The sequence below is a fragment of the Ailuropoda melanoleuca genome, chromosome 7 (genome assembly GCF_002007445.2).
Source record: "Ailuropoda melanoleuca isolate Jingjing chromosome 7, ASM200744v2, whole genome shotgun sequence".
Classification (NCBI taxonomy): Eukaryota; Metazoa; Chordata; class Mammalia; order Carnivora; family Ursidae; genus Ailuropoda; species Ailuropoda melanoleuca.
The window spans coordinates 12143130-12157852 of NC_048224.1; the positions used below are offsets into that span (position 1 = coordinate 12143130).

At 37.7% G+C, this 14723-nt stretch overlaps 1 protein-coding gene across 5 annotated transcripts in view; it reads left to right on the plus strand.

The window, feature by feature from the left end:
- The window catches only part of DENND4C (DENN domain containing 4C), a 132070-nt gene that overhangs the window by 90365 nt on the left and 26982 nt on the right, over positions 1-14723 (plus strand). For all 5 annotated transcript variants that reach the window (XM_034663966.1, XM_034663965.1, XM_034663967.1 and 2 more), the window contains 7 exons: positions 244-390; positions 3004-4163; positions 7125-7302; positions 7979-8088; positions 8383-8558; positions 11956-12138; positions 12938-13133. In XM_034663966.1, coding sequence (XP_034519857.1) covers positions 244-390; positions 3004-4163; positions 7125-7302; positions 7979-8088; positions 8383-8558; positions 11956-12138; positions 12938-13133 — 2150 coding nt within the window. The remainder of the gene's footprint in view (positions 1-243; positions 391-3003; positions 4164-7124; positions 7303-7978; positions 8089-8382; positions 8559-11955; positions 12139-12937; positions 13134-14723) is intronic.

The following is a 14723-nucleotide window of genomic DNA, read 5'->3' on the forward strand; positions in this document are numbered from 1 at the left end:
CCTTTAATTTATTCACAGGAATGCTCAAGTTAGGATTATTTTTGTTAAAATACAGCATTTATTTCCATCAGTACTGGCAACATTTATGGCATAAAGTAAATCAGACACAATGGATTAGTAATAAAATAGTCATGTATTCACCCCCATTTGGGGGAAAAATATAAAAAATATATAAAAATCAGTATATGGTTTCTGTTCAGTTTTAGTAAAAGTAGGAATAACATCCAAATATTTTTTCCCCAGAGGTGTGTGATGTCTCTGCTGGTGTGGCAGAACACCCACAACCTGGTGTGGAGCCACAGGGTACTACTGAGCCCCCTGCGTGGGGCGGCAGTATTGTGAAGGTTCCATCCGGGATATTCGACCTCGGGGGCAGGAAGAGCAGCATGGGTGAGTCTTCCTGTATCGATGTCTAAATATTTAAAATAGCTTTTAGTGGTATTAAATGGATGACTTAATTGTGATGAGCCAGAAGTTTGGATCCTATACATGGGTTAAGAAGTTGTTATTTAGGGGCGCCTGGGTGGTGCAGTCATTAAACGTCTGCCTTCGGCTCAGGGCGTGATCCCGGTGTTCTGGGATCGAGCCCCACATCGGGCTCCTCCACTAGGAGCCTGCTTCTTCCTCTCCCACTCCCCCTGCTTGTGTTCCCTCTCTCGCTGGCTGTCTCTGTCTCTGTCAAATAAACAAATAAACTCTTTAAAAAAAAAAGTTATTTAAAATATTTAGTGTTTCAAAGGAGGGGTATTTATTGTGCTTAATTGTTACTGGGAGTACCTTTTCTTGTTGTAGGGCCTCCTCTCAGTTTGGTCTGTCTTTCTCATGGTAGATAATGAGAGAGAGGGCCTGCTGTGCTCATGGAGAACAGAGAGGCACTGATGTTACTGAATTCCAGGGGGGCTTTAGGGTGGCAGTGGAAAGGTAGTGGAAGAAAAAGGTTCATATCACTATGCTGTGCTACAGAAAAGTACCAGTGCATCTTTAATTTGGCCAGTTTTTATGGGCACCCTGAGCAACTTATTTGTGATGAATAACTTTATTGCGCGTGACTCCCTTGCACTTGTGTTTTAGGCCTCCCGAGTACCCTTCAGGCATGCATCCAAGTCTGTGATTTCAAAGGACACAGAGATTGGCCTGTGTCTTTAGTAGTAGCTATAATTCACTGCTCTAAAGTCAGCTGTCTTAAGTGTATCTGTTGTATGACTTATAGAAATTAATTTGCTCAGCTGCTTAAAACCATGTAGGAATACTCCTTATTCCAAAAGTCTCTCCTTCTTTTAAAATTCATTGTGTTTGTTTGTTTGGGGAGCAGGCTTGGTATTCAAGACTGGAGCTAAAGGTTTTTGAAAAAATAATTGGTATAATGTTCTGTATCCTATTTTCCCAACCTGTTGCTAGTGGGTTTAGAAAAGAAAAAGGAGGAGGGCAGAGTTTTCTTCATCAAAGGTTTATAATCTTCTCAGAATATTGACATGTAAAAGATCTGGGGACTGGTGTGTTTCCTTCCCTCTTTACTCATCCTCTTTCCATGTTATGTCTTGATGTGGGAAGAGTTAGTCTAGTAAGAAAGGAAGAGGTAGTGGGCTTTTGCCAGTATATCAAAGGGTCAAATTTATTTTAAAATTGAAAAAAATGTGCCACTAAATTCTTGGAAATACTATGAGAACCAGTAAATTTGCTAAGATCTGTTTCTCAGATATTGGTATAAGTTTTCAAAACAGGCACAAATTTTGGAGTTGGAAAATAGGCTAATTTAATTCTCGTAAAAGCTGTGAAATATCTGTAAGTGCTTATTCTCTTTAATTGGTGTGATTATGATTATTATCTGGTACCAATTTGGAAGCTTAAAAAGAACCTTGAAATTAATTTGGAAGATAAAAAGAAGACTTTATTAAAGACAACTTTCCCCTCAAGTCTCTTAGGTCATTATGCCTTTTAAAAAACAAATGAGAATCCTAAATAGGAATTGGGTAGACTTAAGGTCTCATAATGATTGAAATAGGAAATAGCTTTTGGTCTTGGAATGGGAAAAAATTGCACGGTCGCCAGGAATACTACTTGCTTGCTGTGAGGAACACCGGGCGTTGTACGTAAGTGATGAATCACTAAATTCTACACCTGAAACTAATGTTACACTGTATGTTAACTAACTGGAATTTAAATAAAATTTAAAAAAATACTAAACAAAACCCTTTAAAAAAAAAAAAAAAAAAAGGCTGCTCGCTTCCCCCTACAGCCCCTGGCATAATTTTGTTCCAGTCGATCAAACAAGACTGAACTCTGAGAGACCTGGGACCATGTCTGTTTTATTTGCCGTTATATTCTTAGTACCTTATGTGGTAAACGCTAGTAGACATTTGAGTATTTGTAGAAGGAATGAATATATGTGAAAAATTTGGAGCTATTCACATTTTATCAGCCTCCTTGGAATCAAGTATAAGAACTCCATTCTGGATTCTTTTACTTTGGGGAATTATTTTACATTGAAGCAGGAAGTCTTGGGTTTTAGCAAAATATATAATCCCTCCATGATTGTGAATTTACTTTGTGCGGAGTAGATTCCTGGCAAATATTTATTGAATTAGATGTATGAAAGCCAGAAGGGAAGAGATTTTGTCTTTTTAGGTCTGTTACTTAACACAAAATATGCTTCTTAAATGGAATGTAGAACTTCTCAACTGTAGGATGTATTTCCGGATCTGTATTTGCTCAGCACGATCGATTTTAGTGCACGGTACAGGTGTCTGCAGCACATACTGCATGATTTTTTAAATGTGTATTCGTAGAGGGTGAAAGGCAGGTTATAACTGTTAACTCTGGGAGGCAGGGTTGAGTGGAGGTTTTTTGGTGGTTCTTTTTTCTGTATACTTTCTTTGTACCTTCTGAACTCTGAATCTTTTACTCTGAGCATGTGTTACTTTTCAAAAATCAGAAAAGAAACGTTTTTCTAAAAGTTAGATCAGAAAATAGAGTTTCATTCTAATATTGTTCTTTTCCTTTTAGGTAGTACATCAGATGTGCCATTTTCTACTCATCCAGTTGAAGATTCAGTCTTTGGTGAAGGTACTAATCTCAAGAAGAATGGTGATAGAGGAGATAAAAGACAAAAGCATTTTCCAGAGAGGAGCTGTAGTTTCAGTTCTGAAAGTCGAGCAGGAATGTTGTTGAAGAAAAGCAGCTTGGATTTGAATTCGAGTGAGGTGGCTCTTATGATGGGAGCAGATGCCAAGATTCTCACAGCAGCGTTGACGTGTCCTAAGACCTCTCCACTCCGGGTTGCAAGCACCCATAGCTTTGATAGTGTTAGTTGTCATCTAGCTGACACTAGGACTCGTGTGTCTGAGAGCACTTGGGATTCAGAGCACAGATCTTCGGTATTAGAGATGCTTGAGGAAAGCCAAGAGCCCCTAGAACCTGTGGTTGATGACAGTGGAGCTAAAACTCCTGTGGAAAAGGACGCATGTGACAGTCTGCAAAGTGATGCTAATGGTAATCATCCCGGAGACTTGAAAGTAGGATCCAGAGATCTAATAAATAAGAGAAGTAGTTTATATGGTGTCGTTAAAGCCGTTGAGAGGGAGGATGTTGAAACTGGACTAGATCCTTTGTCTCTTTTGGCCACTGAATGTACAGGAGAAAAAACTCCAGATTCTGAAGATAAGGTGTCCTCTCCAGTTATTGCACGTAACCTGGCTGATGAAATCGAAAGCTATATGAACCTGAAGAGCCCCCTGGGTAGCAAGTCTTCCAGTATGGAACTACACGGAGAGGGAAGCCGGGAGTCTGGCCCGACCGTTGCATTTACGCACCCTTTGGAGAGGAGATCAAGCCTCCCTTTAGAGCATGGTCCAGCAGCTCGGGAAGATCCCGAAAGTGGAAAGAGCTCCCCTGCCGAAGCTAGGGCTAAACCGTTCACCGGCCGTTTCAAGCAGCTGACTCCCTCTCGTGGTCATAAGGAACGTTCAGCTTTGGCAGCACTGGTGCGCTCTTCACCGCACGGCTCGTTGGGTTCTGTGGTAAATTCTCTGTCAGGGCTGAAGCTAGATAATATACTCTCAGGACCCAAGATAGATGTCCTAAAATCTGGCATGAAGCAAGCAGCAACAGTAGCCAGTAAGATGTGGGTAGCCGTAGCGTCTGCCTACAGCTACTCGGATGATGAGGTAAGGTTGTGTTCTGTGCGTGCTCTGTCTGATCTGGGAAAGTTTCTCGTATTCTGTTGTATGTAAGTTATTATCTTGAGATTACCTTTGGTTTTTATATTTTAAAACTTTATGCATATCCTATTTCTTTCTTGAAATGAACATAAATGTAAGGAAATTAATAATAAAGAAATAGAATATCAGGACTACTTTATAATTCCATAGATGAGTCTGAATAACACATTATTTCTTTGAAGGTACTAATGATTAATACTTTAATAATAATGCCGTATTATATTTGCATAGCACTTCACTTTTAAAATAACTTTTATCTGTTATCTCTTTAATATATATGGAATTACTCTGCAACTTAATCCGTAGATTTCATACTGCATAACAACAATTGCTAATTCTTTTAAAAATTATTGAAAAGAGAATCATTAGACCTTCCTGTGAAATAGAAGGGGGAAATTTTGCTTACTCTTTTAACAGGAAAAATTAAAATTTCACCTTTGTGTTCAAAGAATTATATAGTACTTAGGTACTTTAGTGGAAAAGACAGACAGCTATAAATGTTCACTATTATTATTGTAACGCTCTGTCATAGGTGCCGTCATAAGCTATGTATCTATTTTGATATAAAATCTTCATAGCAATCCTGTGCCTTGGTACTGTTGTTATCCCCATTTTATAGATGACATACCCGAGATTCAGAGAGATTAATTAGTTTCCCCAGGTCCACACAACTAATGAGTGGCAGAACTAGAATTTGAACTCTGGGAGACTGGCTGTAGAGTCCGTGCTTGTAAACTGCTACGGTGGCAAAGAAGGAAGCAGTGTCTTAGAAGAGGCTCTGCTAGGGGGCTGTTCAAAAAGAGCAAAGCAGGTGATATCTAGGTTAGCTTTTGATGGAGGAATTTGAAATTTGGGTTGGTGAATGTGGTAAGGCGGAGCAAGGTGTATCTGAGAGGGCAGTATGAGAAAGCGTACAGGCTTGAGACACCGTGCATTTCAAGAAAATAGAATCCATTTCAGCTTGCTAAAGTTCTAAATAGGAAGTTAGAGATAGGAAAGGAAATCAGACAAGTAAGATTTATATGCCATTTGAAAGAAAACTCTATTCTATAGGCAAGCTATTAATTGAATTAAAAGTACGATATTGAGGGGGCGCCTGGGTGGCTCAGTTGGTTAAGTGTCCAGCTCTTGATTTTGACTCAGGTTGTGATTCAGGGTTGTGAGATCGAGCCCTGAGTCAAGCTCTGCGCTGGGCATGGAGCCTGCTTGGGATTCTCTCTCTCCTTTATCCCTCTGCTTCTTCCTCTTCCTCCCTCCTTTTCTCTCTCTCCCCATCTCTTAAAAAAAGAAAAAAGTACAATATTGAGTTCTGTAAGACAGAGTTGCATTTTTTGCATTTAAAAGAGCTTACAAGGTCAGTGAAGGAAAGACAAAATAAGCTAGCTTCAAAAGTATCTTAACCTAGCATTATGTTAAGGTAAACTAACCGAATGAGCCATTTTATTTTTGAAATTTTATCTAACAGTGTTAATAAGAATAATAATTTAAAAACCCCACCTTTCTACAGAGCACTTTGGACTTGGAATATATGACTATAAATTTCAGGTGGTCACATATCTTAATCTTTCTTTTCTTTTCATGACTATAGCCCTGGTACTAGTGCTTGACAAAGCAAATAGGTTATACCTAATAAATATTTTCAAATGAGGGAATGAATACAAAGTCTATAAAAAATGTTTATAACTTTTATCCAGAATTTAATCTAAGGAAATAATTAGGGATATGTATAAAAATAGCTCTAAGGAATTCATCAGTGTACACATAAAATTAAAAACATTCTGAATGTTTAAGCAATAGAGATTTACTAAATGCATTACAGTACATCAGTACACTGGATTAGCTTGCAGGGGTTTAAGTAATTTAGAAGATTTAATGACATTAAAATACATAAGAATAGGTTAAAAAACAATATCCTATTTTGTAAAAGTATATATATGTATTTTAAAATGACTAGAAGGATGTATATTAAGATTTTGATTGTACTTGTGGTTGTTGGTAATATAAGTGCATTTATTTCCTGTTGTGCATATCTAATTTTTTAATCACTTAACATGGTTTTATAACAAGACACAAGTCTTCTATAAAGCAAAAATAAAAAAAAGGAAACTGCTTATTGAAATGTTTTTTATCTAGAGCGCCTGGGTGCCTCAGTCAGTTAAGTGTTTGCCTTCGGCTCAGGTCGTGATCTCAGGGTCCTGGGATCAAGCCCCGCGTCAGGCTCCCTGCTCAGCGGGGAGCCTGCTTCTCCCTCTGCCTCTTTATGCCACTCCCCCTGCTTGTGCTTGTTCTCTCTGACAAATAAATAAGTAAAATCTTTGTTTTCTATCTAAACGAAAGCATCAGTTCTGAGTTCAGAACTATACTGTTTGGAACTTTATTCTTATTTAATGCCTTTAATATTGATGGTGGTTGTTCTGAAAATCATATTGCCAGCTGTAAGTCTCATAACAACTTTTTTTTAAAGGACTCTTCTTATCCATATTTTTCAGATGATATAATTAAAAGAGTAGTTACATAATTTCTGCAAGGTCACATACCTACTACGTGATGGGGGGCCAGTACCACAGTCTGTCTGTCTGACTTTATGGCCCCTACTGTACTTGTGCTGGGGTGCCTGATTCCAGTGGAGACCCTGAGCTTCCTGGAGTGCCTTCATTTTATGATATTGATTGTTGAGAGACACCCCAACATTTTGTTTCAGTGGTGAAACAAAATCTTAAAGTATTGTAGGTCATTGTTTGACTATGGAAAGGAAATTCCAAATCATATTGAGAAGGGTTCATGGTTTTGAAAAATAGGAAGATAATTTATTTAAGGATTATAGAGAAGTTTAAGGGCAGATTGAATATGTTCTCATTGGAGAAGATGTTATTTATATATGTGGGGCTTTTTTCTTTTCAATTAAAGGAGGAAACTAACAGAGATTACAGCTTCCCAGCTGGCCTCGAAGACCATATTTTGGGGGAGAATGTGTCACCTAACATGAACATTTCGGGGTTGGTTCCCAGTGAACTTACCCAGAGCAACACGAGCCTTGGCAGTAGCAGCAGCAGTGGAGACGCAGGCAAGCTGCAGTACTCAACAGGTATGGGAGAGCTTGTCCTCTCCTCCATTTATCTGCCCATACCTTCCCCTCCCCCCGCCACATACACAGTAAGCCCCAACTGTTGAATGAGCGGATGGATTTTCAATATAGCCACACCGTACTATCACTTATTTTATATCATCTCTAAGCATTACAGTCACCTTAGGTGTATTTGTGGACTCTGTCATTGGTTCTCAGACTTTAGTGTGTGTCGAAATCACACAGAGAAGTTATTTAAAAATATAGACAAATGTCCAAAGCCCTAGGCTAAAACTTTTGAGACTGAATTTGTGGGATTGCAGCCTTAGGAAAAGATATTTTTAAGCAGCTCTCTGGATAAGTCAAATGTATACCAGAGTTTGAGATCCCTGGGCTGTCACTGAAATTTCTTAGTGCTGTGTTATTTTAAGAACTTTTAATTCTATTTATTTTTTCCAACATTGTGTTATGAAAAACTTCAAATGTCCTGAATAGTTGAGTCATATGATGGATGATCATATTTTCTCCACTTACATTTAACTATTGTTAACTTTAGATATATACATACAGAAATTTTTATACTGAACCGTTTGAAAATAAATTGCAGACTTCATGATACTCCCTCTAAATACTTTAGTATGTATTTCCAAAGAATAAGGACATTCTCATATAATGTGTTATATTGATTTCTCTTTAGGTGAACCTCCATTTCCGAGAAGCATAAAAGGGCAGGACTGTGAAAAATCAGACCATGGTTCTTCTCAAAACACCAGCATGTCTAGCATCTATCAGAATTGTGCAATGGAGGTAAAAGTTCTGTATTCTTCCCATGATAAAGTGGCTGTAAACATCTTTCAGAATGACACTGTACCAGAATTCTGTGATACCCCTGTAGACAGAAGAGTAAATCATTTTGTTGAATTTGCTTCGTGTCTTATGTAAGTAAGACAATAAACTGGTAGTTTTATCTGTAAAGTGATTGAACTGTTAAGTCCAAATTTGGTCAACAAAATAAATAAAATTCTATGTCTCAAGAGGATGGCCTGTTAAGGTGACCTTTCACTGTGGAGGTTCTCAGTGTCCGCACTTTTCTACTCTTAGGTTTTGATGTCAAGTTGTTCACAGTGCAGAGCTTGTGGAGCTTTAGTTTATGATGAAGAAATTATGGCTGGTTGGACGGCAGATGATTCAAATTTGAATACAACCTGTCCATTCTGTAAAAGCAACTTCTTGCCTCTTCTCAATATAGAATTTAAAGACTTGAGAGGCTCTGCAAGGTTAGTATTGTAAAAGCTCCCTTAAGAGGTGAGTGCCGTCCCACAAGGCATGACTCCTGGGGGAAGAGTGAAATAGTCATGGCACACTCCAGCTGTCCCTTTCCTTTCTCTCCTTCACTCTCAGTATTGGAGTAGAAAATACTGGTAATAGAGGAGACACACAATTATCAGTAGTAGGTAATTCTTGGAGCTAAACCTTATAGGTCTTTCAGAACTTTAATGTTTATCATTATTTTAAACTTTCATTCTCAGTGACTTTATATCTTCTAGAAGAAAAAATAAAGGTGCGAGGGATGGGGTGTTTTGACCCTTCTCCTAACTTCTTGCACCTTTACAGTAGTGTTCTGTACGGTGAAATGACCAAATTCTAGGCAATAGAAAAGAGACTAGGTGATTTATAATTAGTCATTAAGTAATTGAGAGTTTGGTAACTGCTTACTTAATTACACTTAATATTCTATTTGTTGTATGGATCAGACAAACTGCATATTATGATCTACCTTTAGCGGCTTTTAAATATCTCTAATCGTACGGGTGTTTCTTCTTAGCTTAGTTTTTCCGCTTAGCTTCAGGCGTGGAGCTGAGTGAAATCATATTCTAATTCCTGATGCACTATCATCATTGCTTTGTGCAAGGATCCTCTTACTAGCTCTACCCCCAACCCTGCCCCCATTCCCACTCTCATTCCTTTATTCAACAAAGACATTGTCTCTACCCTGTGTGATATGTGGTTGAATATATACCCTCATAAAATACATTGTTTTGCACAATTATGCATTTTTTTAAAGATTTATTTATTTATTTATTTGACAGAGACAGAGACGGCCAGCAAGAGAGGGAACACAAGCAGGGGGAGTGGGAGAGGAAGAAGCAGGCTCACAGTGGAGGAGCCTGATGTGGGGCTCGATCCCATAACACCAGGATCACGCCCTGAGCCGAAGGCAGACGCCCAACGACTCTGCCACCCAGGCGCCCCTATGCATTTTTAACTTACATAATTAGAATACTGATAATCTCCATTACTCAGTTTAAAAGCTGAGTTGCTATATGTACATCTAGTTTATTCTTTTTCTCCTGTAGGAAGTTAATACCTCATTTTATTTATCCATTATCCTGCTATTGCTTCAGTTGCTTTCAGTTCACTGTTTCTGTAAATATTTCACTGCAGTGATGGAGTGAACTGTAAAATATGTCTCCTGAGCTTGTGAAATAGTTTCTTTCAGAATAATAGTCTTAGAAGCGAGGTCATGGAGTCATTTTCATACATGATTTCAATAAACAATGGAAGATTGCTTCCCAGATGGCAATACTCCCACTACTAGTGCCTAAGAGTTCTCATTTCTGTATATCCGTACCAGCATTTGGTATTATTTTTGTTTTTTGTATTCTAGTGAGTATAAAGTGGTATCTTATTTTTGTTTGAATTGCTCTGAATATTAGTGAGTTTATCTCTTCACATACTTGTTAATTATTCCAGCATTTTCTATGAATTGCCTGTTTATATTTTTACCTTGTCCATTTTTATATTAACTTTCTTTTTATTGTTGATGTCTGTCTTGAATATTCTTGATATTAATTCCCTGAAATCATTCATTTTGATGTTATTATCCATTAATTTTCCACCTTATGATTTGTGCTTTTGGTCTTGTTTTAAAGGTGGTTTCCCATCTGTAGGACATGAAGAGTTTCTCCTGAAGTTTCTTTTGTTAGCTTTATATTTTTACCTTTGATATTTAGGTCTTTCATCTGGAGTACACCCTTGTGTTTGTGTATGATGGTAGGAATACAGCTTTATTTTTCTCCATGTGAGGAGCCTGTTTGCTATCTTTTCTTCATTGATGGGTAGCATCACCTTTATCATGTATCAAGTTCCCATGCACAACCTCACCCTGCTTCTGTGTTCCCTGTTTTTTGGTCAATAATCAATTTTTATTACTCTTTGTATTACATCCGGTTGATAGGGTAAGCTCCCTGTCATGGAATTTTATTTATTTATTTTGCTTAGAGCAACTTTAGTCTCCCCTTTCCCCCCACAACCCCCAAATCCAGCAGGAGTTTTCATTGAGATTGTAGCATTATATGTTTAGGTTAATCTGGAGAAAATGGACATTTTCAGTATTACTCTTATCTATGAACATGATCTGTATTTCCATTTTTTTAGATTGTCTTTTATATCCTTTTAATAGAGCTTTAAATTATTCTTCCATAGTCTTATACTTTTTTGTTGAGTTAATTGTGTTTTGTAAGCTAGTGTGTTAAGTACCTTATTTTTTCTAAGTAGGTAAAAAAGGAGCATTATTGATTTTCCTCCCCAATATGTCATTATGGAAAATTTCAAACTTGCAGCTGAGTTTAAAGGTTTTTCTTACAGTGACACCCAAATATCCATCTCTCCAATTACTATTTTATTGTACTTGCTTTATCAACTGTCTATCCCTTCATCCACCAGTCCATCTTATATTTTTATTTATTTAAAAGAAGATGTAGACATTAATATACTTCTCCCCCAAAGACTTTAGCATACATATTAAGTAAAGTTCAGTATTTGCTTACAGTTTTTTTTCTTTTGCGATAAAGATGTATACCAAAAAAATCTGCAAATTTAAAATGTACCATTTGAAAATTGAATGCACACATTTATGCAAATCTAACCCTTAAGATTCAGAACATTACTATTACCTCAGAGAGTTCTCTTAATGTCCCTTGCAAGGCCCACCTCACTCCATCCCCACCCAGAAAGAGGACAAAGATAAGATGAAAACAAAATAATGAATAAAGGGGAAGAGGAAATGACTGGAGACAAAATGGATATTGAAGGGGGAGAGGATACTATACACAATTATAGGTTAATACATACTAAAATGCCATCGCTGCCGTGTGTGTTTTTTTTATTGTGCTCAGTTAGCCAGCATGTAAGTACATCATTAGTTTTTGACGTAGTGTTCAACGATTCATTAGTTGTGTATGACACCCAGTGCTCATCACAATGTGTGCCTTAATACCCATCACTGGGTCACCCCATCCCTCTACCCCCCTCCCTTCTGTAACCCTCAGTTTGTTTCCCGGAGTCCAGTGTCTCTCATGGTTTGTCTCCCTCTCTGTCTTTTTTAACTCAGAAAATTAATGAATTATTTTGCTTTCCATCTTCCTTCATAGCTTTCTTTAAAGGATCTTATATCGAACTATAATGACTTTGAGACCTTTTTCATTTGAAAAGTTTACGACAAGAGAGGAAGAGAGAATGATAGCGGGGTGTGTGTGTGTGTTTGAAAGAGGCAGTAGTTCTATGGATTGTATAATTCATCAGTGACTGCTTTATCGTAAAGTAATTCTAAATATGAAAGTAAGAGGGTTCTAGGTTTTTAAAGACTTTTTTTTTTCATTGCTCCATATTTAGTTTTTTCCTGAAACCAAGTACCTCTGGTGACAGTTTACAAAGTGGCAGCATTCCATTGGCAAGCGAACCTTCAGAGCACAAACCTGTATCTAGTTCAGCAGAACCTGACTTGATCAACTTTATGGATTTCCCAAAGCAAAGCCAGACCATAACAGAAGAAACCACGTCTGCAATTGAGTCAAGGTACCACAGGGCACAGAGAAGTCTGTCTTATAAATTGGGCACCCTTGTAAAAATCCCATCTTTAAAGATAACCTGATGCATGTAGGCATAAGTTCTGGCATTTTAAAAAATTCGGTCTTAACTTTTTTACGATGATACATTAAGTATCGAATGAATATGATAAACTATTTTTGAAATCATGTTTAATGTTTTATAGTGTCCTTTTACAAAATGAACTTCTCAAGAGTACAGAGTATTTTCCCTTGTAGTGTAGTCACTGCCAGTTTCCAGATCGCGTGTAACACCCAGTGCTCATCTTTACTGTGAAACATACTGCTTCCTCTTAAATACTGTTTGAATCAAACATTTTTTGAGAGCCTGTTGTATGCTGAGCACTATGCTAAGCACTAAAAATAAAAAAGTAAGCTCTGGTCTCTGTCCGTAGGTTGATCATGGCCTGATAGAGCTTAAATACTTATGAATGAATCTGTAATACTTAGCTGCATAATTCTAGGTGATTTTGTTTAATAATGATCAAGTAATGTTTGAATAAAGCAACTGAATGGGCACTTTGTCTTTTAAAAAGAATATCTATTACCTACCCTTTGTCTTCTTCCCACCCTTCATCAGAGTCATCCACTCCATCCTGTTCTGACTACTCTTACAAAAATGTCTGAAGAAAATGTCAATCTTAGAAGGTGGTACTCATTCTTCTCCGATACATTCAGTAGACTCAAAATTCATTGTAGAAAATACTCTACCTGGACAGGTTTAGATTGTATTACAGCACAAACACAGCATTTCTTCATTTTTTTTAAAGTGATGAAATAAAGAGAGCCAGTGGAGAAGTCCAAACTGTGAAAATTTCACCTGCGCCTAATAGTTTATCAAAGCGAAATGTATCTTTGACTCGAAGTCACAGTGTTGGAGGTCCCTTGCAAAATATTGACTTTTCCCAGCGACCGTTTCATGGCATTTCAACAGTCAGTCTCCCAAACAGTCTGCAGGAAGTTGTGGTATGTAACAAGATTATAATTATATGTGTATTCATGTAAGTATTTATTAGAGCAGCACATAATCCATAAGTGATAAGAATTTTTCATAAGCAGACTAAGAACTTTAAAATTTCAAGTATGTACAAAACTAAACAGAAGAGTATAATGAGTTCCTTTGACCTGCCATCTGGCTTCAGTAATTTTCTCCTTGGGGCCGTTCTTCTTTCATGTATATTGTATTCAGTTCTTGCCTAGATTCTTCTGAAGCAAACTTCAGACATCATATATTCCACTTGTAAATATTGCAGTATACTGCATAGTTCCTAAGAAATAAAGACTCGTAAAAATATAATGCCATTATGTGACTTAAAAAATAACAGTATTCAATCTGTTCAAATTTCTAATGGTTTAAAAAATGTCAGGTTTGTGTGTGCTTTGTAGCTTGACGAATGATCCAGTAAGATCTGTGCATTGCAGTTGGTTGATCTGTTTTTTAGTCTTTTTAAATCTGTAGCCCCTTTTCTTAACCTTGCAACTTATTTGTTGATTACAACCCTATAAATGGGTAATTTTATGTAGAAGCTTGATCAGATTCAGGTTTTTGTTTTGTGGTTTATTTTTGTAAGACAATAGCAGTCCCTCAGTAGAAGACTTGAACTTTCTTTGTGCTGCTAGTAGCTATTAATGCCTCAATGCCCACATCAGGTTATACATTTCCAGCTGTAAAGGGTGGTAGTCTAACTGTCTTTATTATATGGGGTATACCAAAAAGAGAAACTTCCCACATGTGTTCTGTTTGCTTTTCCAAAGACATAATTTATTTTGGGAAGGTAGAATAACTGATTTTTTCCTTTTCTTTACCAATTTTCAAAATAACAAGTTGGGGGGCGCCTGGGTGGCACAGCGGTTAAGCGTCTGCCTTCGGCTCAGGGCGTGATCCCGGCGTTATGGGATCGAGCCCCACATCGGGCTCCTCCGCTATGAGCCTGCTTCTTCCTCTCCCACTCCCCCTGCTTGTGTTCCCTCTCTCGATGGCTGTCTCTATCTCTGTCGAATAAATAAAAAAAATCTTAAAAAAAAAAAAAATAAGTTGGGTTCCTAGCATTCTCCTAGGTGATCAATTAATTTGGAGGAATAGGGTATCATTATGAACGCATTGATTTAAACATTTATGTTAACATCCGTTGCTGTTGTTACCCTTATTAATACTTACATTATCCCAGGCACCTGGGTGGCTCAGTTGGTTAAACGTCTGCCTTCAGCTCAGGTCATGATCCCAGAGTCCTGGGACTGAGCCCCTCATCAGGCTCTCTGCTCCGTTGGGAGTCTGCTTCTCCCTCTGCCCCTCCCCTATTCCTGTCCATGTGTGCGCACGCGTGCGCTCTCTTTCTCAAAAATAAGTAAAATCTTAAAACAAAACTTCCATTATCCCATCTTTGAGCAGCTAGAAGCTTCTGCACATTGGCGCTATAGCTCCTTTGACAAAACTCTAGTAGACTTTTTGTAAATTTTTTTTAAAGCTTCCTTGCTTTCTTATGTGACAAGATGTTTCATGGTCATGTGATAGATTTCTTTCTCTAGACCTAGAATCAGCCATTTCTCTAAGAAGCC